Raw genomic sequence first — 25965 nt, 5'->3', positions numbered from 1 at the left:
TGAACAAGGCATTGTTCATACGTATTGTTGATCGCCTCTCCAATGAAGTTCAATTCTTTCGTCAAAAGCCAGACGTTACCGGAAGACTTGGTCTATCTGCATTTCAAAAGTGTACAGGGGCTATTTGTGTGTTGGCATATGGTTCTTCTCTTGATGCGGTCGACGAATACCTCCGGCTCGGTGCAACCACTGCTCGGTTATGTGTGGAAAACTTTGTGGAAGCAATAATAAATTTGTTCGGAATGAGTACCTAAGAAGACCAACACCGGCTGATCTTCAGCGTCTTCTTCATATTGGAGAGCTTCGTGGATTTCCCGGGATGATAGGAAGCATCGATTGTATGCATTGGGAGTGGAAGAATTGTCCCACCGTTTGGAAAGGCCAATATTCTCGTGATTCGGGAAAACCCACAATCGTTTTAGAGGCGGTTGCTTCATATGACCTCTGGATATGGCATGCGTTTTTTGGACCTCCAGGTACTTTAAATGATATTAATGTTCTTGATCGCTCCCCGGTTTTTGATAACATAATAAATGGTCGAGCCCCGCAAGTGAATTTCTCGGTCAACGGAAGAGAGTATCATTTGGCTTACTATCTCACCGATGGTATTTATCCAAAATGAACAACTTTTATCCAATCTATTTCAATTCCACAAGGGCCGAAAGCAGTTTTATTTGCGCAACGTCAAGAAGCTGTCCGAAAAGATGTCGAGCGGGCTTTCGGAGTTTTGCAAGCTCGATTTGCCATTGTTAAAAATCCGGCATTTTGTTGGGATAAAGTCAAGATTGGAAAGATTATGAGAGCATGCATCATACTCCATAATATGATAGTAGAAGACGAACGAGATGAATACACTCAATATGATGTCTCAGATTTCCAACAAGGAGAAGGGAGCGGAAGTTCACATGTTGATCTGACCTATTCTACAGATATCCCTACTAATATCGCCAACCAGATGGGTGTTCGAACGAGAATTCGTGATAGACAAGCGCATAAACAACTAAAAGGTGATTTGGTTGAACATATATGGCGTAAATTCGGAATTGATCAAGACAACAACTGAGCTTCGATGCCGCTTTGAAATTATTATCGTTCATTTCTGTAATATTTGTTTTAATGTTTTTATGTTTGTATTTTAAAATCTATGTTCAAAATATTATGTTTGACTTTGTTTTATTTAATAAATAAATTTAATTTTTGTTTAAAATTTTATGTTTAATTTTTTTTTTAATTTTTTTTAATTGTTAAGAACCTTAGTTAAGATACCACCAATAAACCCCAATAATTAACTGTCTCTTAGCAAAATCTCTTATCATAATTTTAATAATTAAAAAATCATTACAACCAACTTAAGAACCAACTTAAGAGACACTAATGGGTCTCACTGATAAACATGCTCTGACCCATCTGATATCTTGTTTATTTCACGAGAGATTCAGGTGAATGAGATGAGATGAACTTTAAAAAAAAGAAGGCAAAATAGCTGATATCAGCAATTATACCATTACAATTCTGCAACAGAAAAACCAGAGTTTAAAGATTTGATAAGTTGAGCAGAATCTGATTCACAACGGCTCCTTTGAGAGTTGAGATCTTCAGAATAGCTTTATAAAAAATATAAAAAAATTATCTTAGGGTAATGCTTCTTTTTACCAAACAGCATAGTTTTTCTTCTAGCTAATTGTTATGATATTAACAAACCAATAATACTTTATCTAGGTGTTTCTTGTAAAAAATCATAGTAGTTTAGCTTATACATCACCTTTTCCACCTAAACAACCTGAGTTTAGATACACTGAAACTAAAGTGAAGAACTTTTCAAAGAGTTGACCATAAAAAAAATCTAATATGTGAGAAAAGAAAAATCATTCAGATAAGTAAACAAGACTTGGTTTTCTCATTAGGTCCTCACACTAACCGCGTTAATCTCCCCCTCTTACAAAAAAAAACCATTCCACAAAACACAACCAAACACTCACCGCCATGAGAAGTCTTCTTCTCCCTCTTCAATGGCATTTAACTACTACTTTCTGTCTCTCCTTCTCGTTGTCTCCTCTTCCTCCTCCTTACTCTGCTTCTCCTTGCCCACTGTCTCCATCTCCCACACCTCTGATCAAACCCTCGTATGTGCTCTCACCAACACCTCTCATCTCCAGTGCACCAGCCTCCCACTCAATCCCATCCGGTTCTCTTTAGCCGGTACGCTCCAGAAGAACCGTAGATTCTCCGGTGTAGTCTCGGGAAACGGGTTTGTATGCGGTTTGAGATCTCCCCTAGGTTCCAACGCTTCTACTATCCTTTGCTGGAGATTCTCCTCTAACGGAGCTAACATGACGTACAAAAGAATCTACAAAGGCCCTGAGCTCAAAGAGTTAGAAGCTAGCACTTCCCGTATATGCGGAGTTGAGAAAATCAAGAACCGCACACGTTGCTGGCAGACTGTCTCTCGTCGTCCACGGTCGGATAACTACGACTCCCTCGCCCTCGGGGAGGACTTTATCTGCGGCTTATCCAAGCCACCTGGGAGAATCAGCTGTGAAGGTAAAGGAAATATAACCAAGCCCCCGAGTGGGGACCGCTTCATAGCCATCGCTGCTGGGTCAAGACAAGCGTGCGCCGTCACAGTAGACAGCGATGTGGAGTGTTGGGGACAAACATATACCTCTCCGCCAAGTGAAAAATTCTCAGCGCTTGCGGTCGGGGAAGACCGTATCTGCGGCGTTAGATGGGTTAACGGAACAGTGACGTGCTGGGGAAGCAACGGTTTCAGTTTACCTCGGAGACTTGAGAACGTTGAGTTCACATCTATTTACGCGAACGGGCTAATCTTTTGCGGTGTGGTTAAATCAAACTACACGCTGTATTGCTGGGGAGATCATGAGAGTGTTTTCGCTCCGTTCCAAGACCAAACTGTACTTCCAGGACCGTGCCGAGAGGAATGTCCTTACGGTCCATTGTCAGGATCAGAATCGTTATGCGGTAATGGATTGAAGATTTGTGAATCTATGAACATAGTTCTCGTTCCAGATACGCCACGGGGGCGACAAGACTCTAAGGACAAGACTTGGAGTAGAAAAAACATTGCGTTTCTGGTGGTCGGATGCGTTGGAACGTGTTCTTTACTCCTTGTTGTCGGATTCTTGGTTTATAATAGTCACTGTCGATGCCGTGTCCATGACTCTGGACGTCTTGATGATAATAGGATTATTGTGGACGAAGAACCTAAGCTCGAGAAGAGACTGAGCAGTTTAGCTAGTTTATGCAACCACGGGCAGCTCGTGGAGTTCACTATCGAGGAGCTGGCTCTAGCCACGGACGGGTTCTCTCCCCGGTTCCAGCTAGGGATAGGAAGCTTCGGGATTGTTTACAAAGCTGTTTTGTCTGACGGACGACTTGTCGCCATAAAACGAGCCGAACTAACGAACCCTGCTTCCTCCGGGATAACGAGAATCCGAAACAGACGAGAGGACAATGACTCCGCGTTCGTCAACGAGCTAGAGTCTATGTCGCGGCTCAACCACAAGAACCTCGTTAGGCTTCTTGGTTTCTACGACGACGCGGAGGAGAGGGTGTTGGTTTACGAGTACATGGCAAACGGGTCTCTCGCGGACCACCTTCACAACCCTAGACTCGAGCCGCTGACGTGGGAGAGACGCTTGACGATCGCTCTCGACGCAGCGCGTGGGATACAGTACCTCCACGACTTCGCCGTGCCTCCGGTGATCCACCGCGACATAAAGTCTTCCAACATACTGCTTGACGCCACGTGGACGGCTAAAGTATCGGACTTCGGTCTCTCTCAGATGGGTCCCACCGAGGAAGAGGACGCGTCGCATCTCTCGTTACGAGCAGCTGGTACGCTGGGGTATATAGACCCGGAGTACTACAGGCTCCAGCAGCTCACGACCAAGAGCGATGTTTACAGCTTCGGGGTCGTGCTGCTCGAGTTGCTGTCGGGACACAAGGCGATACACATGAACGAGGAGGAAAACCCTAGGAACGTGGTGGACTTCGTCGTGCCTTATATTTTGCAAGACGAGGTTCATAGAGCACTTGACCGGAGGATACCGCCGCCCACGCCGTACGAGATAGAGTCCGTGGCGCATGTCGGGTACTTGGCGGTGGAGTGCTTGGTTCCGTGCGGCCGGGAAAGGCCGTCCATGGCGGAGGTAGTGAGTAACCTAGAGAAGGCTTTGGCTGCTTGTTTAGCAGCTCCACAGACCGAACCACTATCAAGTCCCGCCAGTGATTAGCCACGTGTCACTTTATTTTTTTTGTTTATATTATTTTCAATTCTATTGGTCTTTCCTTAGTTGGTACAGAAATGTTAGATAATACTTTTCAAAGAAGAAACCTTAGCACAAGCAGTTTGATGTGAAAGCTTCAAAACCGAAAGCCAATAAGATACGCTGCTGCATTTTTCAAGCATTACATGAGATTCCAAGTCAGTCGTGTGGGAGACAAAAAAATATATATAAAAAGCTTATCAACTTGTTTTAAACTCCATGAGAGAAGTCAAAAGTCAAAATCCTCTAATTCTATTGCTAGAGAAAAAGTAGCTTAACAATCAATTATGTGAATATCAGTGGATGTTATATCACCATTGTCAAGTTGAATTTAGACGCTAACCTTCAAAAGTTGACTCATTGATACGAAGTTTTTCAAGAGTCTTTAAATGAATTAATAACTAATAGAATCAAGTATAAAAAAAAAAAAGAATGTCATTCTTCATGATTGCAACAAGAGAAATACAATGAGTTAATTTTTCAGTAAATCTACAAGAGCATAAAGGTCACAGAGTCACACATCAATCTTACTGGAAACAAATTGATCCTTACTGTGAGATACAAGTGGTATCAATAGAATTTGATAAATGCGAGAAAGGGGATATTTACCGCTGGTTAGGTCCGTGACAAGAATGATTCAACTTGAAAGTGAAGTTGGAGCAGTGTTCCCTCTGTTGAAGCATTTCGGAGATGGTCACACACTCCTTCCTCAGGTCAGTACCAAAGAATGATTCAACTTGAAAGTGAACTTGGAGAGGTGTTGTTCCTCTGTTGAAGCATTTTGGATAGAGCAGTATCAATTTGAGCAAACACTTCCTCCTTTGAACGGTTTCCCTTTATCTGGATTATACAATAATCAAAGGACCATTCTTCTTCATGAGACTCTAGTTAATGAAGAGAGGTGTGGAATGAGATCTCATACCTTAATAGTGATATCGTCGTACATGGAAAGCACATCGCTCACGTTTTGGTTATGTGTCTTCAGCCGCAGCTTTGCCTACAGCAAACGAAACAAAAAGATTACAGAGACATAAATGGAGTAAGAGAGAGTTTCATATGGGACTTGCCTTCTCTTCGGTATCATCAAAACGTTGGGTGAGTCTAGCAGCGATCTCTTCCGTCTCCGGAGGAGAATACTTCAAGTGGTAGATCTTTCCCGTGACAGGATCTAATCTACGCCCAACAACTCTTTCGATTAGAATATCTTCAGGAACCTGTCCCAAAAAGCAGAGCAGGCGTAAATCAAATACCATTTGATGAAAGAGAAGGGAACATTAATGATAAGCAAAACTGCTTACTTCGAGGACAATGAACAGATCAGGCTGGAATCCAAACCCTTTAAGAGCTGTTGCCTGCGATGAGCTTCTCGGATAGCCATCTAAAAGCCATCCATTTTGCTGTGAATCAGTTTGTGATAAACGGTCTTTGACCATCATTACAACGATTTCATCAGGGACCAGCTGTCCTTTCTCCATGTATTCTTTCGCCAGCTTTCCATTTCCACTACCAGAAGCGATCTCAGCTCTCAGCAGGTCTCCAGCAGAGATATGCACCAAACCATACTGCAAAGAGGTAGTAGTAGTAGTTAATTAAGAAACAAGCATGAAGTCTCCCCACTGAAACAGAAACTAACAAAGAGGAGGACTTTCTTTAGATTATTCGACAACAGCATAAAGCTTCTACCAGAACTAAAACCGAAAAATAAGATTGTGAAACTCTATTAAAAGAGTGATTTTCCTTACTTTATTTTATTCTCATTGAGGAAGAAGAAGAAGAAAGTATACAAGAAACTCAACGGTTCTGATTATACAAAACTAATCCTAAATCGAATCTAGACCATATAGTATTTAAGCATGAAGTCTTCCACAAAAACATAACCTAAAAAGAAGAGGACTTTCTTTAACCTATTCAACAACTTAGATCATGATTATTGGAAGTTCTTAAGGTGGAGTTCTTAGCGGAATATAAGAACCCGTCTTCTTAACAACCGCCTCTTAGATAAGATATTTAAGAGCCGATTCTTAGCTTTTTTTTTTTTTAGTTAAAAGTTAAAGACGGATTCTTATATTCCGCTAAGAACCCCGCTCTAAGAACCCCTAAGAACCTCTATTCTTATTGATGAAGAAAAAACAAGAAACACATCAAGAAAGTGTTTTTCCTTTACCTATTCAACAACCTAAGCTTCTAAAAGAATTAAAAAAAAAAGTGAAATTAATTTTGATTATACAAGAAACTCAAAGATTCTGATTATAAAAAAAACGATCCTAATTAGAATCGAGACCATACATTACGCAATACTCATCGTGAAATGTGATTAAAAGAGGGGAAGAAGTTTACTTTCCGAGTGATGAGCTCGCACTGTGTGCCTTTACCCGAAGCGGGAGCTCCTGATATCATAATCTTCAGAGGCGGCTCCGCTTTCTCGGCAGCCACAACCTGAAGAAGAGATCCGAAATCAACAGCTCGCATTCAAGATTGGAGCTCAAATCAAGTGTACCTGGAATCTGGGAGCGACGATCGACGGAGATCTCGAATGACGTCGGAGGAGAGAGTGCACGGCATCGCCGGAGAAAGAGAAGGAGGAGCGTGAAGGTGGTGGAGATAGAGAGGCACGTGGCGGAGAGATATAGTTCACACAGCACGCCATCTCTCTCTCTCTCTCGCTCAACGAACGAGGCTTGTGGTGGTGGTTTTCAAGAGGAATCACCACAAAAAAAAAAAAATCAAATCTAAATCGAACCGAGAAATAATCATTAAACCGGAACTAAAACCGAATCTAAATCTAAACCGAACCAAAAATACGATTACAAACCAAGATATTTAACAACGGAATTAATCTAGACCCGGATCTGAAACGTACAAAACCAATCTGCAGTTGTAAGTTCTTATAAAACCGAACCAAAATTAGATTTGATTTATGAGTTGCGGTTTAGGTGTTCCATGTGTTTTATGGTTTTGTTGTTGGAAGCTACTTTGTTTTAGAAGATGAGAAAAACGTGCAGTGGCAACATAGTTTATGTAAATGGTATAAAGTAATGGTCTTCATTGACCTTTCTTTCTTAAACCATGATCAATGCAGATTTTTAAAGTGAGACTCTTAATGTAACATAAAATACGTTTCTTAGTTTTTAAGAAATACTAAAAAAACGTCACCTAAATAAAAGATATAAAAGACGTCTATCTTGCTGCTTTTAGTATCTACCTTTTCTTGAGTCTCGGTGTCTATCTTGTTCTGAACAGGTAGTGATGGCAATGAGAACCCAAGGATCATGTCTCTCAAATATTTGTTTGGCTTGGTGGTCTCGTTTTAGGTCTCAATCTTAATATATATGATGAACAAGAACAAACACTGAACAATATATTTTATCATTTACAACAAAACCAAAAGAACAAAATAAACTGGCAAAGTCTTCTTCATACAAATAATATCTGCAAACTTGAAGATATGAGGTTTTATTTCCTCAATGAGCTTTTTTTTCAATGATGTATAAGATGTCAATTCTATGAACATGAAATATAAAAACTCCTAAAAAAGCCGTCTTCTATCTGTTACCTACACACATCCACCCTCTTGTCCTGGTGCTTCTCCTCAATACGGTACACACACATTATCACACAATGTTAAAAGAGTTTTCTTCACACACACGCCAACGTCCCTGCTCGTGCATGAACTTGAACTTCGTTAGAAAAAAGAAAGACAAAGGACAACCACCTCTTCAAGTTGCTTAGATAATCTTAGAGAAGGATTTGATTTTACCTACACCCAGTCGTATGAACCTTTCCATAAAAAGTCTCAATACTGCTCATAGGTAGATAGAGTTGTTACTTAATCACATGATCTTATTAGTGATCTTATTAGGGAGAGCCTTGTGTCGTGGTTTTGCTTTGAGAAGTGTTTCGTCACTGTGCCTAATCCACTCAGAGAGCCTCCATGGCTTTTGCCACTTCCATTTGAACTGAACGATCCACTGGTGATGACTTCTCTTCCACCTCCAAAGCTTCCCACTCTGTTGTCCTACTGCTGATAGTTTCCTCATTGATACTTGTCCCATTGGTACCATCTGCACCAACACATAAGTGTACATAGGAACTCTTAGCTACCAATGGTAAGGAACTAAAATAAAATGAATCTAACCTTCTTGTTTGCATTGATAAATGCAGCCGAGTCTCTCACTTTCCCGTTCGCAATCCCTGGTGTAAACTTGAGCTGCTTCTGTGCTGGCACAGTCAATGGAGAAGAATGTGTGTTGTTCATGTCTTCAGCTAAATGTTTCACTGCACTCGGTGGGGTTCCCTACACCAAGTTTTATGTTTCATCCGTTATTTCCCAAGCAATACCAGTGTTCTAAAAATCGGTCTAGGCGCCGCCTAGTCGGCCAATTGGTTCTGAGCGAAACAATTTTTTCAAAAGAAAAAACCGGTCTAGGCGCCCGGCTAAACATTAATCCTTTATAAGGTGCCTAACCAGTGCTTAGCGATTTCTTGAACATTGGGAAAAATTAAATTAAAAATGTGGATAAAATATGAAAGGTGGCATAATCTTACAAGTGGAGATGAAGCTAAAGAAGTTGCAAGTTCTTGCTCTCTTAACTTAAGCTCCTTTTCAGCTTCTTTCCTTCTCAGCTCACTCTGCCTCAGAAGGCCAACAATCTCTTTGAACTGATCTTTCATTTCTTTTATTTCAACATCTTTCTCCCACACTTGGCACCTGCAGGAACATAAACAAAAGTCATGAGAATACTGATTGAAGATGTTGGAGGGTGTGTCACTTTGGAAACTGGCATCACCTTGTTTCCGCAAGAGAGTTGAACATGTACTGAAGCAAGTTCTTCGCCTCTCCCATTGATCTCAGCTGGTTCCACCGCCCACGGCTTGTGAAAGCACGTTCCCTTTCTTCTGCCTCAGAAAGCTGTGAGGCCATCGCCACTAGAGAGTTAGAAGATATCCCCAGCATGTTCTCAAGTGAAGATATACGAGCCATCCTTGCATTAGGTGACAACGATGATGCCCTAGCAAAGCCACCATTCTTTCCTCTCGGAGGGCTTACGCCTTTCGCTGCAAACTCATCCACTTGTCTTAACACAGACAACTCTTCCGCCAGAGCAGCTCGTCTGAAATTATATATCATCACATGTGCAATAAGTGAAATATTCTTTGTGATGAACTTATTATTACTAAAGGTTGGGGGACATACACATGGCTTTGTTTCTCGTACTCATGACGCACTTCATGGACATTCACCATGACTTCTAGCTCATGGTCTAGCCATCTCTGCAACGCCTTCTCATTGGTGTAAAAGAGTATGAACTGAATTAGATTTCTAAATAACCACAATGTAAAGGGAAAAAAGGACTATGGTGTTACTGCGCACCTGACCATTTGTTCCAAAGCCATTTGTACCACCTGCACAAAGAGTCATGTTTTACTTAAGAATCTCAAAAGCACAAAAACTCATGTAGGTCCCAAGCTACTATGCAACAGTCTGCACCATCTATCAGAACACAAAACATAACTAACCATACCTGAATGTTCACGAGGAGAAGATTTCCTAGCTTCAAGCAACTCTTTTAACCTCTTGGTAGCCATTGCAGCCTCTTCTGTCTTCCTCTGAAGAACCTGAGAGTGAAAGAGACCATGGAACATTACTCAAGGTCCAGACTTTCAAAACTACATGGTAATGATCTTGTGCTTACCATTTTCTGGCGCTGATTCAAAGCTTGTAGCTTATGCCTTTCATACTCACTCTTTCTGCCTTCTTTCCGTAGCTGTGTTGGCCGAGTGAAAGTATTAAATATAAAGATACAGTTAGAATCAAAGATTATTTGAGAGAAAAAGGCAAAGGTGGTACCTGCAAAAGTTCCTTCTCCCTGGAAGCTTTCCACTGTCTAAACTGTTCTGCTTCTTGTTTCATTCTGTGCTGCAGCTGCACCTATAAATCCAAAACAAATGCATTTTCAAAGAGTGAAAAAATATATATTCAAAGTTGAATCATGTGTATACCTTTTGTGCCTTGATGGATTGAATCTCTTCCTGTAACCTCCTAGCTGCATCATCGCTCTTTTGTTTCTGCTTCAGTAGCTGAACTTGGCTCTCTTGCTTTTTCTTAAGGTCTTGAATCTGTGCTTCAAGAGATTTCAGATTCTGAGCATGCACATCTTGCAGCTTCTGCGCTTGACCGTCAGAAGCAAGGTTCTCAATCTCAGCCAGCAAACGGTTTCTCTCTTCCTGAAAGAAAGAAACAACCAAACCCTTCAACAACTTATAACATGTTTTTTTTTTTAATGAAACTTCCAAGAACTAAAATGCAACCTGAACAGCTCTCTTTTCATCCTCCACCTCTGCAATTTTCTTCCCAAAATGTTGCTTTAGCGCAGCCGGATCATAGCCGTCAAACAGTTTCATCTCAGACTGTTTTCATAACATGAATCATGTAGTTATAGACAAGGTCACAAGAATAAGCTTTAGTTTCATAAATAAAAAAAAAACAAGTGAAAAGAGACCTCTTTTTCCTCCAGACGACGGTTCAGCTCATGCAACTCCTTGTCCATACTGTTCTGCAAGAGTTTGTGCTCCCACTCCTTTGCCTCTTCATCTATTTCCCTTGAATCACCTACACAATGAGAACTCTCTTCTTCAATTATCATTGCTTTCTTTTAGTTTTAGAACTCTTTTTGAAAGCATTTCTTTTTACCTATTGTGGCTTCAACCATGGGATAGTTAGATGACTCTATACTGTGCAAGCTCCTTTTCAGCCCATCAGGTCTGATGATTTCATCCTGCCACCAAACAATTCAATATTTTATAAGAACAATGAGTATCCACCTAAAGAATGTATCAGTTTGATCATTACAGCTTGTATGTCTTTAAAGTCTTTTTCAGAATGCTCTACACCAGCATATCTGCTTCTGTACTGATGGAGTTCGCGGCAAAGGTCTTCATTAGTAGTTTCAAGACAAGCAATCCTTTCCTTGAGAGCCTGCATCATCATCACACTCTCACTCTTAACCTTTATACTCCTGATGTTTTCTTGAATTCTTGAGTAAGAACATACCTGGAGTTCCGCACATGAGGTCCCTCCATTCCTTAAGGAGAGCTCTGCCTGTAAGTATTCTAGCTGTTGGCGCATCTTTATCATCTCACTGGACACAGGATCTCTATTAACCTGTTTTATCAAATTAATAGAAAAAGAAAATTAATCTAGTGTCACTCAATAAGTAGTCTCTTCTATTTGCATGACATATATGTATAGCTTACAACAGGTTTGTTCCGGATGTTCCGAGCACGGTTTGCATATTTGAGTGTGTTAAGTGTTTCCTCAGCATTAATATCTGCAGGACTGATGCAAGCTGGAATCCAAACAGCAAGAATTAGAGATTTGAAACAAGAACTGTAAAGGGTTTACAAGCAGGTTACCTATCATCACAGTTCTGCTGTTGCCCCCAAGGGAATCCTAAGAAGTCAACATGCAAAACTTGTGAAGAAGAAGCAAAGACTGAGCAATGTGACATTCAAGAAAGTTAAAAACAAATAATACCTGCAAAAGCCGTGTAAGTTTACTGTCTCTGTAAGGAACATGAGCACCGTCTTTACGCTTTTTCTCATCACCAAGCGCACTGATGACATTACCTAGCGCAAGGAGCCCTTTGTTTATGTGAACTCCTGGTGAATAGGAATCAAATTCCATTTCAGCATAATGAACAAAATGGCTGGTCTGAAAAAATGCAACAGAAGGACACTTACCTTCTTTAAACCTCATACCATCAGAGCCAGTTCTTTTGGCTCGTTCTGAACCAGCAAGATCTACTAAGTGTAGCTTGGCACATAGATACTCTTCTTTCAAGCTCCCATTGCAAGTACCATTTTCAGGAGAATCTGTGTTAATCTTGCGCATTTGCTCCACAGTGATAGTGAAAATGGCATGTGAACGACTACAAGAAAAAAACAGACTTGATTGTAGTGTCCATTTTGGATTTTAATTAGTAGACATATACTCCCTCGGTTTCAAATTATACGATGTTCTAGATTTTTTCACAAAAATTAAGAAAATGGTTAAATGTTCAGTTTTGCTCTCATTTCAATATTTCTTAAGTTATGTAGAGGTAAAAGAGATAAATAAGTGACATATATTGCATTGAAACTTTAACACAACACTTATTATTAACCAAAATTTTACTCTACGACGACACTTAATATGAAACAGATGGAGTAAATAATAATGATACAAGATTATAATGTCACCTGGACTGATTGTTCATGTTGGTACTACCAGTTGCTCTGCTGACCGAGCCTTGGTCAAGACAAGCAGCCATCTCTTTGAGAGTACTGACACTTACTTCCGTGGATCCTGCTAATGTGATGACACCATTTGATGATTCTCTGATCTGTATTGGTGGCTTCCCAGGGACATGTGCTACCTTGCCATTACTAGTAGTGTCTGATTTGTTAATAGTAGAAGGATCCAACAAATCTTGCACCTCTTCTTTATGAATCTACCAAACATAAAACAATCATTACAAAACGCTCAAACAAAGAAACCGCAGATATGTTTAAAACCAACCTCGATGAAAGAAACATTGATTTGAAACTCGATCTGATCTTTGAGAGTCTCAATCTTGGTGAAGAGAGCGTTCATAACTTGAGGTACGATCCCTGTTTGGCTGGTGTCTCCACAGCCAGTACCCATTGTGTATGTTTTACCTGAACCAGTCTGTCCATAGGCAAGAACCGTAGCGTTGTAGCCTTGAAATAAACCATCAACTAGCGGTGCAGCACATTCTTGATACATTTCAGTAGATGGAGTACCAGTGCTTCCATATACATGATCAAAAGTAAAAGAATGTGATCCAATTTGTACCTGTATCAATCATAATTCACAAGAAAAAAATTATCAAATTACATTCAAGTCATGTACTTTCTGACAATATTTCAAAAGCCCAACTTAAAAGATTTAATCTTGAGAATTAGCAACAAGAAAATCGATCTTCTGACCAAACTTAACTAAGAAATTAAGTTAAGATGCAATAATTATAGTTCTGTCCTAAAAAGAAAAATAAAACAGAACTGACTAAGTCAACCATGCATAAGATAAATAAAGAAACATCACTGGTCCTAAACGTCGCAAGATCTAGATCTCAGGGAGGCGTAGATGATTCAGATAAAGAAGCTAATCAGTTTAGAAATAATTCTATAAAGGAAAGAATCTTTTTAAGTCAAGATCAAGAACACAAACAGGGAACTGTGTGACATTGTCTGAAGCCAAATAAAAAGGAACAGTACCTGTGGTTTACCAGAAACGACAGTGACACAATCTTTACAACCTTGAAGCCGTTCATCGCCGATGAGCGGTCTGATGTGGACAGCTACCTTAACGGAGCAATCATCAGACTCCATTGATGAAAGAAAGGAAGAAGGGAGTGATCTTGAAATCAAGAAAGAAGAGAGAGTGAAGAAGCAGAAAGGTTTGAGAGTTTGCAGCAGACAAGTGTTGGTTTGATGATGTGTGTTTTGGAGAGAAAGAGACGAGGGGTAGAAATGGAATATAGAAAAGATTTGGCGAGAGGAGAGAGCTTAACTGCAACGACAACAACCTTATTCTATTTATCTTCCCTTAGGCTTCACTCCTTCACTTACTGTCTCTCTCAAGACCAAAACGGACCGACGTGACTTTACTTTCACTCTTTCCCGTTTTAACCCTTCTCCAATGTCTTTCTCTTTCTTTCAGTGTAGAGGAGAGAATGAGTTTTCTGACAAAAAAAAAAGTTGTGCGGAGAACTTATTAGATCAGAATGGTTTTGCTTTATTGCATGTGCCAAACTCTTTATTAGTGGGGTTGTCCATGTATTGTCTACATACCAAAATGAATGATTCTTACTTATTTATGTCACTTGAGCTTTAGGTTTTGCCTCCCTTGGTTTTGATTAAACAAGTAAACAACCTCTTTTTTTTTTTTGAGAACTTACAAGTAAACAACCTGTTATCCCCTATATATTATTTGTGAAACATTACAACTTCTTTTTGTAGCCACATGTCATCATTAGGATGATTCTTAGAATTACTAGAGAAATAGGTTGGTCCATCTAATTATATAATAATTTTTTTATTAAACTAACCATAAATTTATTATTAATGTCATTTATTATTTCCTTAAATAAAAATTACGGAATTTCCTAATGTGGATAAAATATATATGACAATTAATGATTTTGAATAATAAAGATCTGATAAAAAAAATGTATCTTCTATCAAATTTGTTTAATTTAAAACTATTAAAATAACTTTTAAAAAACACAATAACCATATTATAAAAATTTAGATTTTTCTGTATATTTTATATTTTGAATTTTAAAAAATGACTATAAATTACTAAAACTGTTAAAAGTCTCACATTCAAATTTTGCGATCCATGGTTTAAAATTTTTGTTATGACAAAATACAAATAATTACAAAATCATATAAGTAAAAGTCTAATTTAATTAATCATTAAGATTTAAAATATATATGTATATATATATCATTCTAAATTAAACTATAAACCATATTGAATAAATAAATATTTTAGTTTCAAAATTTACTTTGAATAATTTTTTTTGATAAAAGTTTTGAACTAACATTGATAAATTTTTTTAAATTATCAATTACTAAAATTATTAATCCCACAATAAAATTTTTGTTACCAGTAATTTAAAGTTTTTGCTATTAAAGATACACATGATCAAAAAAAACATATGAGTAGAAAGCATCATTTAAAAAAAAATAGACATTAATATTAAAAATATACTATGTATGTTAATATCATTTAAATTTAATTACATATCCTATAAAAAAATTTTATAAAATTGTTTGGATTAATAAAATTGATTTATACGTTCGCACCAATTTAATTATATATGTAATAGTTACTGATTTTTAATTATTCAATATATATTTATTATTTCATAATATGTAAGAACATATAATACATAAAATAATTTTTATATATAATTTTTATCCCGCGCAAGGTGCGGATCTTAATCTAGTTAGCTGGTAAATGATAATGTAGGATTATTTCAATTTTTTTTTTCAATTATAGAATAGTAGAATTTAATTTCGATCCAATATTATTCAATTAATGATTTTAAATCATACTTTAATGTTATTGGATTTTTTTATTTATAAATCATATCTAGACAAATTTTTTTGCCAATAAAGATTTCAGAAAATACAGTGTTATTCAAGACTAAATGATTTTAAGTATTTGAAATAAATTACAAGGAAATTTCATGAATAGTATAAAAATCCAATACGGATTGTTGATATAATATAATAAATTCATGTAACTAGAACAATCAATATATATATAAAAGCTTGATCCATATCCTGAGTTATTTTGGTGATAACAGGTCATTTTGGATAATACTTCAAAAAATTAATTTAAAGTTTTTATTAAAATATTTAGATTTCGTATATTTTGACAACTTTATAAGCTTCTAATATTCTTAGATAAATTAACATTTTTGTTACCAAAATGGACAATATTACAAGAGCCATATATACTCTTATTCATTCTCATAAACAAAATTTTGATCCTAACATTTCTATTGCATCTTCAAATTCAAATGTCTGAATGTTTCTAAGTACTTCAACATGATTGCATATGGCGTGAGATCAGGTGATCTGACCCAAAATGCACATGCATTCTTATTCATAGTGGGGTTGTATGCATCTAACTATCAACACGTACAATTTCACACATACTAAATGATTGTAGTTATTTATAACATGAGTTTTATGGTTTGGAGCTAGATTTTTTTTCCAGGCATAAAAAGGGCAATTATGTGCTTACCTAAACCCCAACTACACTCATCTATCTCGCTTTAAGTATTTGACTTCATCTTCCTTAAAATTGCCGGCTTTGCTTCAAGTAACAACCTTCTATGTATAGAATTAAAAACCAACGTTTTGGTTAAAGGTTTACATCCAATCTAAAATTGTTTATGTTCACATTGCTATTTAGATATTGTGAGATAAGAAACCACACACACCGCCAAATAAAAGGGTTGGTGTCGTTGACGTAATCCTGAAGCAAACACGGCCATGATATTCTTTCTATATATAATGAGGGGAAGAGAACATCAGATTGACACTACAACGATATTAGTGATAACTACCAGAGAAAATAAATATGCCAAACAAATAGTGTCTGCAAACCTTAACATTAAATCCAAGAAAAAAAAATATTAGTTGACAAAAAGGATAATTTTTTTTTTCTTGAAAGTTTAATGCGTAGAATAATATAAGAAAAAAATTAGAAAAAAAAAGCAAAGGGCGACTTTTAGGGAAAGGGGCCACAAGGAGAGACAATGCGAGCTGGCGATGGAATCGTGGTCACGTGGCTGTAGCGATGGGGTCCCAAAAGTATAGGCTGCTTTATTGGTAAGTCACTGCCCCCAAGAGCCTTTCCTCACGTCCACTCCTTATTTTCTTCCTTCAAAAACATTGCATCAAATGTCTTTTTCTTTCGGAACGTTAGGGTTGGTTTTCTCTATGTTGTAGAACAACGACTCACACCACATCGTTTTGTATGTTAGTAATGGTCCTAGTGGACATGTGTCTTATGGAAATGCGCCATTGGTTATTTGTTACCAACAAACCAAGTATGAATCACTGTATAGTAGAAACATGAAATTAAGTGTTGTAAAAAAGAAGTAACGTGAAAAACAAAATATATCTTCTTCATATTATTAGTTTATCAAAAGATAATTAAATAGAATAGACACATTTTCGGAATTTCTATTTGTTACGTCGTGTTGATAAACTCAATCCAAATAGATAGGACATATATGCATAAGCCCAAACCAATATCGTTTCACATTAAAAGGCCCAGTCTAGAACCAACCAAATTTTTTTTTTTTTTTTTTTTGTAAATTGGTGAATCATGTGCCTGAGCCTCTTTGACCATTTTTCTGAGTATTGCCTTCTTCTAACATAAACAATGTGGATGACAAACTGAGCTTTTCCTTTTGTACATTCTCCAACGTTCTAACCAGATTTTTTTAAAATGTTGGTTATGTTAGGCACTATTATTATGACACTGTGTAATAAATACAATAGCGATTAATATAGAAACTTATATGTACCTTAAAACGATCTTTTAATCATGATAATGGTAATGATACAAAGCTTGAAGAGAAACCAAAGCTTGAAGAGCGTCAAAAGATGGTAAGAGTATGTACAGGGTTTTGGAATTAGACACATCATGGAACAACGCTCTCTCTCCAGAGTAGCAGAGGGTTTCAGATGTTGGGGCCTGACCTAAGAACCTTTTCCAGCTTCTCGGCCTTAAGGTAATCAATCTCCGTAAGCGGGCCAGCTGGGAAAGGTGTGATCTCAACCACCAAATGCGGCGTCGGCAACTCATCAAACAGAGCTCTCACGTTGTTGCAACAGACGCTTTGACCGTGTGCACTCTCTCTCCGTATTTGACAACCCTGCAACAGTGTCTCTATTAGTTTCTTTTACCGAGAGAATAAACAAGTGGAGATTATTGTTACCTTGTGAGATGTCGCATCTCTGAAATGGTCATCATCAGAGAGAAGAGAGGCAATGGCTTTGAGGAGACGGTTTCCTTCGCCTTTGGAAGGTACCCTGTAGTTCCTTCTTAGTGTTCCCTTTGTCGTTGGGTGCCATTTGCTCACTAGCTTCCTCTTATCAGCTGCATCCTTATCTGAGCATAAATAATAAAAGACAACATCTAAGCTGGATAGAATCAGTAATTCTCTTTCTTCCTCAAATAACGAAATAGAAACTATAGCTGAATCTACATACCACAGAAGAATAGCAGTTGGAAAAAATCCAAATCAAACTTATTCTTAGTTAGTCTAAATCCAGAAAAAGATTAAGCTTATTCGGCTTTCGAGTTTAGAATATAAGTTTATTTACACTTAGTGCACTGTACAACATCATACAAGTATAAACAACTGCTATGTTGCATGTTCTTACTAAACAATTGACTAAAACCATCTCTATATCTAAAAGGGTCATAGAGAATCTAAGTCACTGAGTTAAATTAGATCAAAAGGTCTAGACTTGGACACAAATTAGTACACTGTACAACTGGTATGTTCCATGTTCTTACTAAACCAACTCTATATACAAAAGGGTCATAGAAAACATATGCCATTAAGTGAGATTAGTAAAAAGTTCAAAACTTGGACACGAATAAGACAAAACAAGTAAGCACCTGGTTTGCCCTTAATGTTCTGAATCCACTTGGAGAAACCAAGATCCACACCACCATCATCATCTTCAACACCGCCACTCTCCAAACCTTAAAAGACAAATCCAACAACATCAAAACCAAAGCTAAAAAAAAAAAAACCCAATTTCAAAAACAACACTAACCAGAGACGATGGGGTTAGACTTGGATCCAGCTAAACCAGCTCTGACGAGCGCGTAAAAGACGCAGATTCGACCAGCCCACAACACAGGCGTCTCGAGCAGGGAAGCACGAGGGGACGCTTTCTTCGAGGAACGGAGGATCCGGCGGAAAGTTGTTAACTTTGAATCAGGAAAGATTGACTTTTGGAGAAGTAAAACAGAGGAGGAAGGCTTGGGAAGAGCTGATTGGGATCTCAGGTAGGAGACTGAAGCGGCTTGGACTAGTGACAGTGGCATTATTGCTTCCTTCTTGGGCGGCGCAAAGTGAATCTTACGGAGTGGATCAAGTCGAAGTGATGAACGTTCTAAAATGAAGACCGGTTTAAATTAACCCAAACCGGATAAGAATATAAAAATAGACCGGTTTGGATTGCAAAAGATTTCTAAAAGGGCTTTTTATAATATGGGCATTTAATGGGCCATTATCAAAAAATTCTCAGGCTCATTATTTTCGGCCCCTGAGATCTTACGAAAACGAAAATCAGTTTGTATAGTTTCCATCAGCTTCCTTATTGATGTGTTGATTGGCGAAAAAAGACATGCGTTTGCTAATTACGCTTTAACTCTCTTGAATCAACGTACGTAATTTACTTGACGTGAAGCTAACTCATTTCCTATCTATTCATTTAGTTTGTGATTATACTTAGGATGGAAAGATTTCCATCTGATATGATCTTTCAACCACTTTGGGTTGCTGCGTCTGTATAATTTTTAGTGTCATGCCTGCTTAATAAACAGGCCATTGCCAAAATGAAGCAACTTGATTGTCTGTTTATGTTGTACCCAATGTTGAGCTTCAGCTGTGAACAAGAAGATCTTCATCCGATACAATTTTCAGGTACATTTTCATGCTTGCTAACCATCAATGTGCAAAGCAAAAGTAAATTAGTTGACCTAACTAACAGTTCTTTTTTATACTATTATTTTTCCTTTTTCTTTTGTAACACATACTGTTCTTTTTCCTTAATGTACATAATTAACACTTCAAATTTTTTGGGACAAAAAAGGTTTTATACTATTATGACAAACATGGTAAACTTTTGTTCTCTTTTGACCATTTTTCCTTAAATTAATTTGCCAGCTCATAGGCTGTCTGTTTCATTATTCTAAAAACGTTCAGCATTTTTGGGTTTCGAAAGGACTGGACTCATCAACTTGTTGCATAAAGTACAAGAATAGTATATATATTCACACTAGGTCCCTAGTTCCCACGGAAAAAAAAATACTACACAACAAGAAAATGTAGAAGAAAATAATTATAAATTGGTTAGAAGATATAGTTTGTCGAAGAAAAATATGACACACACACACACAAACACGTAGCTGATTAATATTTTGCGTTCTCCAGTTTTTGTAGTGTTTTTCTGTTGATGTATATTCTGGACTTTTGTTTACCTATTTATATACACATATTTCAAAAAAAAAATTTCCATCTTGTGAATTATTATTTGAAGAACAAAATCCAGAAAGCAAAACTCATACAAAAATCCACATAACAAGTCTGAAGTCCAATGGGAAAAACTAACAAACATGGAAAAAATTGAAGGGACAAAGCCCAAAACCAAAAGCCCACCCAAGCTGCACGGATCACCCAACACGTCGAAAGACACGTGTTAGAATCTCAACAACAAGGTAAACATGTGTCGTCATCTCCCTTTGTCTTCTCCACCTCCGGAGAAACACGAGTTGTTTCACCGGAATCTCGCCGGGAAACACATGCAACTTGCCATCGTCTTCATCGACCGAACGTCTCCACAGGACTAAACTTCTCTTCGAAACCACCGGAATCACCTAGGACCACCACGACGAAAGAAACCTCCAACGACTTTGTGGAAGGTAGGGGAAATCCATCGTCTTCGACACATACATTTGTGCTCGTTCTTCTGAGAGCTTCAATCGATCTAAATCGAGATCTCATCTACGAACCGAACCACCAAATTAACACAAGGCATAAACTTCTACTCCTTCTGATCTGAACCGTAAACCATTCAAAACCACAACCCCAGTACCAGCCGACATCACCAAAATGAAAAGTGAATCGTCAGAGTCAACAAGCCAGCCATATCGTGTTGTGGGAACCACTATATGCCGGAACCAAAGCCCGAACCTCGGGAAACCTTCACCGGAATTAGAAACCGGTGAGATAAATGGATGAAACTCTCTCGCGCTCTCTCTGAAAGAATCTGATCGAGTTGATCAGAAAATCGAGTTTTCTCATCATCTCCTCGGTATGTACACATATTTCAATATTTGTTATATAGTACATTTTGTTTCGTTTTTTTTGTTCAACAGTACTTTTTTTCTTTTTTTTTTGAGCAATTTAGTACATTTTGTTTCTAATACCGTTTTCAACTCTCTATTGACGGACGAGGTGAGCTAATAGAAAAATCATGATGATTCGGTGAATAAGACAACGAAATCGCGAACTTTTAGTACCATAGTCCATGTCACTGACAGATGCTCTGTCTCTATCTTATTACCGTGTTTTGATCATAAAAGCAGACATATTTTCGAATTGTTTGATAACAGTGTTATAAACATGCAAATTTTTTTAATGTAAATTAATAGTTGACATGAATAGTGTGGAAAAAGGTCAAGAACATTGTGTTTAATTTTATTAAATAATTTAAACCTTTACAAATAATAAAAACAATACTGACGACTGTTTTACTGCTAGATTCATTTTTTACAATAATAAAAAAAAAAAGAGTTTCACCGTATCCCAGATGAATCCAGTTTAAAAAAGCCTAATAAACCAAAAAGTTCTACAAAATTGGTTTATACCGACAACATCGAAAGTGATACAGATTTTTAGTATTGCTATCATGATAAATAAGTTAAAAAAAAACTCCAACAGCTGATAAAACAAAAACAAGACTGCATATGGTACATGCCGATCGAGGCACCAAGAGACGATAAAAAACTAGATCGAAAAAAATCAACGTATAAATCTGTTCGAGGAAACAAACAACCGCGGAGCGACATCAATCATATCCGACATAGCCGTTCCAAACTAGCATGCAAACCTGATTGGCATAATTAGGGATAAACACAAATCAAATACTATCAATAATTGCGGATATCTTATTTATACTCCTTAAAACAAATAATTAAGAAAAAAATCAATACTAATTTATTCTTAAAATATTTTACATAATATATATAAAAATTAAAAATAAAAACTAGTGAAACTATATGCTTGATAAAATTTTAAAATTAGTTAAAAACAAAACTTAACAGAGTTATAGGTGTCAAGATATTTTCTTTTTTATCTTTATATAATATTTTTATAACTGATAATGTAAATATCCAATTTTTTTGGATCGAATCAAAACGAATAACAGATAGAATCTAAGAAATGTCTTACTCTAAGCATAATGCACAATGCACAATGCCTACTGTACTTATTATCACTAAATGTAACCCAAGAAATACATAACTATTGAGATAACTCTTAAATGTAACTGGATAACAATGTGTAATAGTATGTTCGTAGTTCTTATCAGAATAGGATCTAATGTATGTATAAATACAAACACTACAAGAAAACATGCCTATAACGAGGAATATATTCCTCGTAAATTTACGAGAAAATTACTACGATTTTACGACAAAACTGAATTTCGTCGTAAAGTTGTAGTAAAGTTACAAGGAAATTGTTTCGTGGTAATTTACATGTAAATTTACGTCGATTTTACGAGAAAAGAGAAAATTCGTTGTAAAGTCCTTGTAACTTTACAAGACTTTTACGACGAAACATGTTACCATTAATTTTTGTGAAAACGTATTTTAAGCATGCTTTACCAAACTGATACCCTCGGTTTAGAGATTTTGGAATAACTTGATTAGCTGCTATCAAAGTTACACCTCGTGAACGAATAGTTGCTAGAGAAGAATCACTTTTGCAAGAAGAAGTGTGTATCATTGAAGTGGAAGTATCTGAACAACAAACTGATGACATCCTTCTAATTGATTTGGATAACCGTCAATATGAAGATCTTTTCGACGATATGACGGATGAAGAAAGTGAAGAAGAGTTCGATGCAAGCGATGATAATCATTGTACTGATATTGTTGAAAACTCGAATGATTCAGAATGATGTAATATATGTTTTAAATATTTTTAAAAAATATATAAATCAGTTTAAGACTTAATGCAAGTGTATATTGTTTGGTTATAATTATTATTTGTTGGCTTTTAAGGATTTAATTGGAGTTTAGGGTTTAAGAGAAAATAGGATAAATGGGAGAATGGGGGAATGGGGTAAAAGGGATATGAGTTTATAAGTAAGAGACTTTGGGGGTTAGGGATTTGATTTTCGGGGATTCAGATATAGTCGTAGTAAATTCGTCGTAATGGAAAACACGGGCCTGGTATATTCCTTGTAATACACGTGTCCTTGTAAATTCGTTGTAATCATTTCCTTGTAAATTCGTTGTAAAGATTTCCTTGTAAATTCGTTGTAATGCTCCTTTGCAAATTCGTTGTAACTCTAAAAACGCGGGCCTGGTAGATTTGTCGTAAACATGTGTCCTTGTAAATTCATTGTAATTCTTTCTTTGTAAATTCGTTGTAATGCTTTCCTTGTGAATTCGTTGTAACTTTACAAGGATTTTTTTCACGAAACATGTTACCATTATTTTTGGTGAAAACGTGTTTAAGCTGTTTTACCAAACTGATTTTGTTGTAAGCATTCTCAAGCAAGTTAACTTCATTTCATACCCTCGGTTTAGAGATTACAGAATAATTTGATTATTTGCTATCAAGTGGTTGTTTGATTATAGTACTTATAACTTGCGTTTTAAGGATTCAATTGGAGTTTAGGGTTTAAGAAAAAATATGATAAAGGAGATGATGTGGTAAAAAGGTATGGTGTAAATAGATAAGTGATTTTGGGGTTTAGGGATTTGATTTTCGGGGTTTCAGATATAGTCCTAGTAAATTCGTCGTAATAGAAAACACACGGGCCTGGTAGATTCCTCGTAATACATGTGTCATTGTAAATTCGTTGTAATGCTTTCCTTGTAATTTCATTGTAAAGCTTTCCTTTTAAAGTCGTCGTAAAATTTTTCTTGTAAATTCGTCGTAAATATTCCTTGTAAATTCGTTGTAATTCAAAAAACGCGGACCTGGTAGATTCCTCGTAACACTAAAAACGCAGGCCTGGTAGATTCCTCGTAAAATTACGACGACTTTACGAGGAATGTTGTTTTCTTATATAAACTCGACACATGAATGAGGAACGCCTCCTTCATTCATCTCAAACCACTCCTCTCTTTCTCTCAAAGGTATGTTGTTTTTAATATTAATTTAGGTTTAGGTGGTTAGTTTAGGTGGTTAGTTTAGGTAATTAGTTTAGGTGATTAGTTTAGTTAATTAGATTAGGTGGTTAGTTTAGGTGGTAATTTTAGATAACAAAACTATATTCAAATATTAGGTTGAGGCATTTAAACGACTGATTAATTAGATATTTTTTTAAAAAAATTAAATATATTTTATCTTCTTATAATTTTATGTAATTAATTATATTAATATGTTTCTTTTATCAAGGTGACTCCTAAAAAGATGGAACTGACGGTATGAATAAGCTTCATCAATGAAGCCACAAGGACGACTTCATCCTACTCTTCGAGACATAACCCATAGATGAAGTACGAGACTCTCCATGAAGAAACACCTCCAACAACTACTTCGACGGCGTTCTCCCTTAGCTTTTTATTTTTCAATTTTTTTGTTTTCTATTATTAATTTGAATATTATTTTATGACATTTATATATTTTTAAAAAAAAAATATTTTAATTTTCAATATTTTATTTTATAAATTATATATTTTGATTTTGAATATTTCATAATAATATAATAATATGACAATGAGATGTAAATTTCTCGTAAAGATTACGAGGATTTTACAAGTACTTCCTTGTAAAATCCTCGCAATCTTTACGGGAAATTTACTAGGAAATACTTGTAAATTCCTCGTAAATATTACAAGTACTTTACATTAAAAGACTTGTAAATTCGTCGTAAATTGTACAAGTACTTAAAGACGACTTTACAAGGAAACTATACGAGTCTTTTACGATGAAGCGTAACTACGAAACTACGACGAAATACTCTCTTTCGCTTTTACAACGAATTTATTTCGTCGTAAATATTACATGGAAGTTACGACGAATCTTGCATTACGACGGACGTTTTACAACGAAACACTATTCCTTGTTAATTCGTTGTAACTCTTCTATTACAACGAATTAACAAGGAATATGACCCTTGTAATAAATATGTTTTCTTGTAGTGAAAGCTATTACTATGTGAATAAGATAACACAAACTATTTAATAATCTAGTTAATTTTTTTTTATAAAAGTAATCTAGTTAATTTACACATTTTTAATTTTTTAATGCAGTATCATAAAGGTCATTTACACACCAACAAATCACTTGAACAAAAAAAAAGAGAAATCAAATGAATTTGACTTCGTTTTCAATATTGTTTTCAGAAAACAAAAAGCCGAATATTGCATGGAAGGTTTGGGTTCGACCTCTGTTCGGGAACGCGCTAGGCGCTAGTCGGGCGGTCGGGTTGGGCCTAGCGCCTAAAGAGAAAATCGGGGATTAATCGGAAATTATGCGGGACGGAATTTTTAGATGGCTTACTATGTTATAAAACATGTTAATCTTTAATTGTGTATAACATTAATACATTTTCATGTTTAAGATTGTATAAAACACACAAATAGAATATATAAACTTAATATAGTGTAATTTTCATCAAAATTATGAATATAAATGATATTTATAAAATTTTAGATCAAATAAATAAATAAAAATATTATTAAAAATAAAAAAAATAAAAAAATAAAATAATAAAATAAAAAAATAGATTAGGCGGCCGCCTAGGCGACTAGGCGGTCATTTAGGCGGCTCGGCGGTCATTTAGGCGGTCTAGGCGGAAAAAATCGGATATCCGATTTTTTAAACCGATTTGGCAGAAATCGAGACGGAAAAGTGACGCGTAACGCCTAGACGTCGGCCGAGTTTTAGAACAGGGTGTTGGACCAATGAAAATGGCGGCGATAGCTGGCAACATTCGTGTCCAACGCTCACCTAACCTCTCTTTACTTCCTCACGTGACCCTCTCACCTTCTCTCAATCTAGCGGCTCAAATCACGCAGCAAATTAAAATTTGATTATACTATATTTTCATTTTTGGGGGACGAAGTGGGTTCCACTCTTTTATTTTCTTTCTTTCTAAAGATCTG

The 25965-nt window shown here is 36.6% G+C and overlaps 4 protein-coding genes across 5 annotated transcripts; 1 reads left to right on the top strand and 3 right to left on the bottom strand.

Moving 5' to 3' along the window:
- Window positions 1–1671: 1671 nt before the first annotated feature.
- Window positions 1672–4978, top strand: LOC106401119 (serine/threonine-protein kinase-like protein CCR4). Its single transcript, XM_013841563.3, has one exon. It carries the CDS (start codon window positions 2010–2012, stop codon window positions 4251–4253), a length of 2244 nt encoding a protein of 747 aa, XP_013697017.2. The 5' UTR covers window positions 1672–2009; the 3' UTR covers window positions 4254–4978.
- Window positions 4707–7008, bottom strand: LOC106401120 (adenylate kinase 2, chloroplastic-like). Its single transcript, XM_013841565.3, has 6 exons — window positions 6784–7008; window positions 6624–6722; window positions 5585–5848; window positions 5354–5500; window positions 5209–5283; window positions 4707–5126 (listed from the first exon to the last, which is right to left on the bottom strand). Exons 1-6 carry the CDS (start codon window positions 6931–6933, stop codon window positions 5019–5021), a joined length of 843 nt encoding a protein of 280 aa, XP_013697019.2. The 5' UTR covers window positions 6934–7008; the 3' UTR covers window positions 4707–5018.
- A 623-nt stretch (window positions 7009–7631) lies between these two features.
- Window positions 7632–14048, bottom strand: LOC106401243 (kinesin-like protein KIN-4A). Its single transcript, XM_022710081.2, has 23 exons — window positions 13563–14048; window positions 12844–13140; window positions 12525–12775; window positions 12027–12214; window positions 11821–11945; window positions 11700–11736; window positions 11541–11632; window positions 11338–11448; window positions 11137–11262; window positions 10978–11062; window positions 10787–10896; window positions 10596–10694; window positions 10287–10511; window positions 10135–10215; window positions 9980–10051; window positions 9809–9902; window positions 9658–9689; window positions 9481–9566; window positions 9074–9397; window positions 8832–8994; window positions 8422–8580; window positions 8044–8347; window positions 7632–7942 (listed from the first exon to the last, which is right to left on the bottom strand). The coding sequence occupies exons 1-22, from the start codon at window positions 13674–13676 to the stop codon at window positions 8117–8119; spliced, it is 3102 nt and encodes a 1033-aa protein (XP_022565802.2). The 5' UTR covers window positions 13677–14048; the 3' UTR covers window positions 7632–7942; window positions 8044–8116.
- A 3348-nt stretch (window positions 14049–17396) lies between these two features.
- On the bottom strand, window positions 17397–19026 carry BNACNNG41690D. 2 transcript variants are annotated; one of them, XM_013842545.3, is made up of 4 exons: window positions 18666–19026; window positions 18505–18591; window positions 17816–17988; window positions 17397–17752 (listed from the first exon to the last, which is right to left on the bottom strand). In XM_013842545.3, exons 1-4 carry the CDS (start codon window positions 18937–18939, stop codon window positions 17558–17560), a joined length of 729 nt encoding a protein of 242 aa, XP_013697999.2. In that variant the 5' UTR covers window positions 18940–19026; the 3' UTR covers window positions 17397–17557. The 2 variants fall into 2 exon arrangements, with proteins under 2 accessions (XP_013697999.2, XP_022566066.2); XM_022710345.2 differs by having other exon boundaries at window positions 17816–18015; window positions 18666–19006.
- Between the last annotated feature and the right edge of the window lie 6939 nt (window positions 19027–25965).

The sequence above is a fragment of the Brassica napus genome, chromosome C9 (assembly GCF_020379485.1).
Source record: "Brassica napus cultivar Da-Ae chromosome C9, Da-Ae, whole genome shotgun sequence".
NCBI lineage: Eukaryota > Viridiplantae > Streptophyta > Magnoliopsida > Brassicales > Brassicaceae > Brassica > Brassica napus.
Note: the sequence above shows the minus strand (reverse complement) of the source record. Positions and strands in the feature narration are given on the sequence as shown.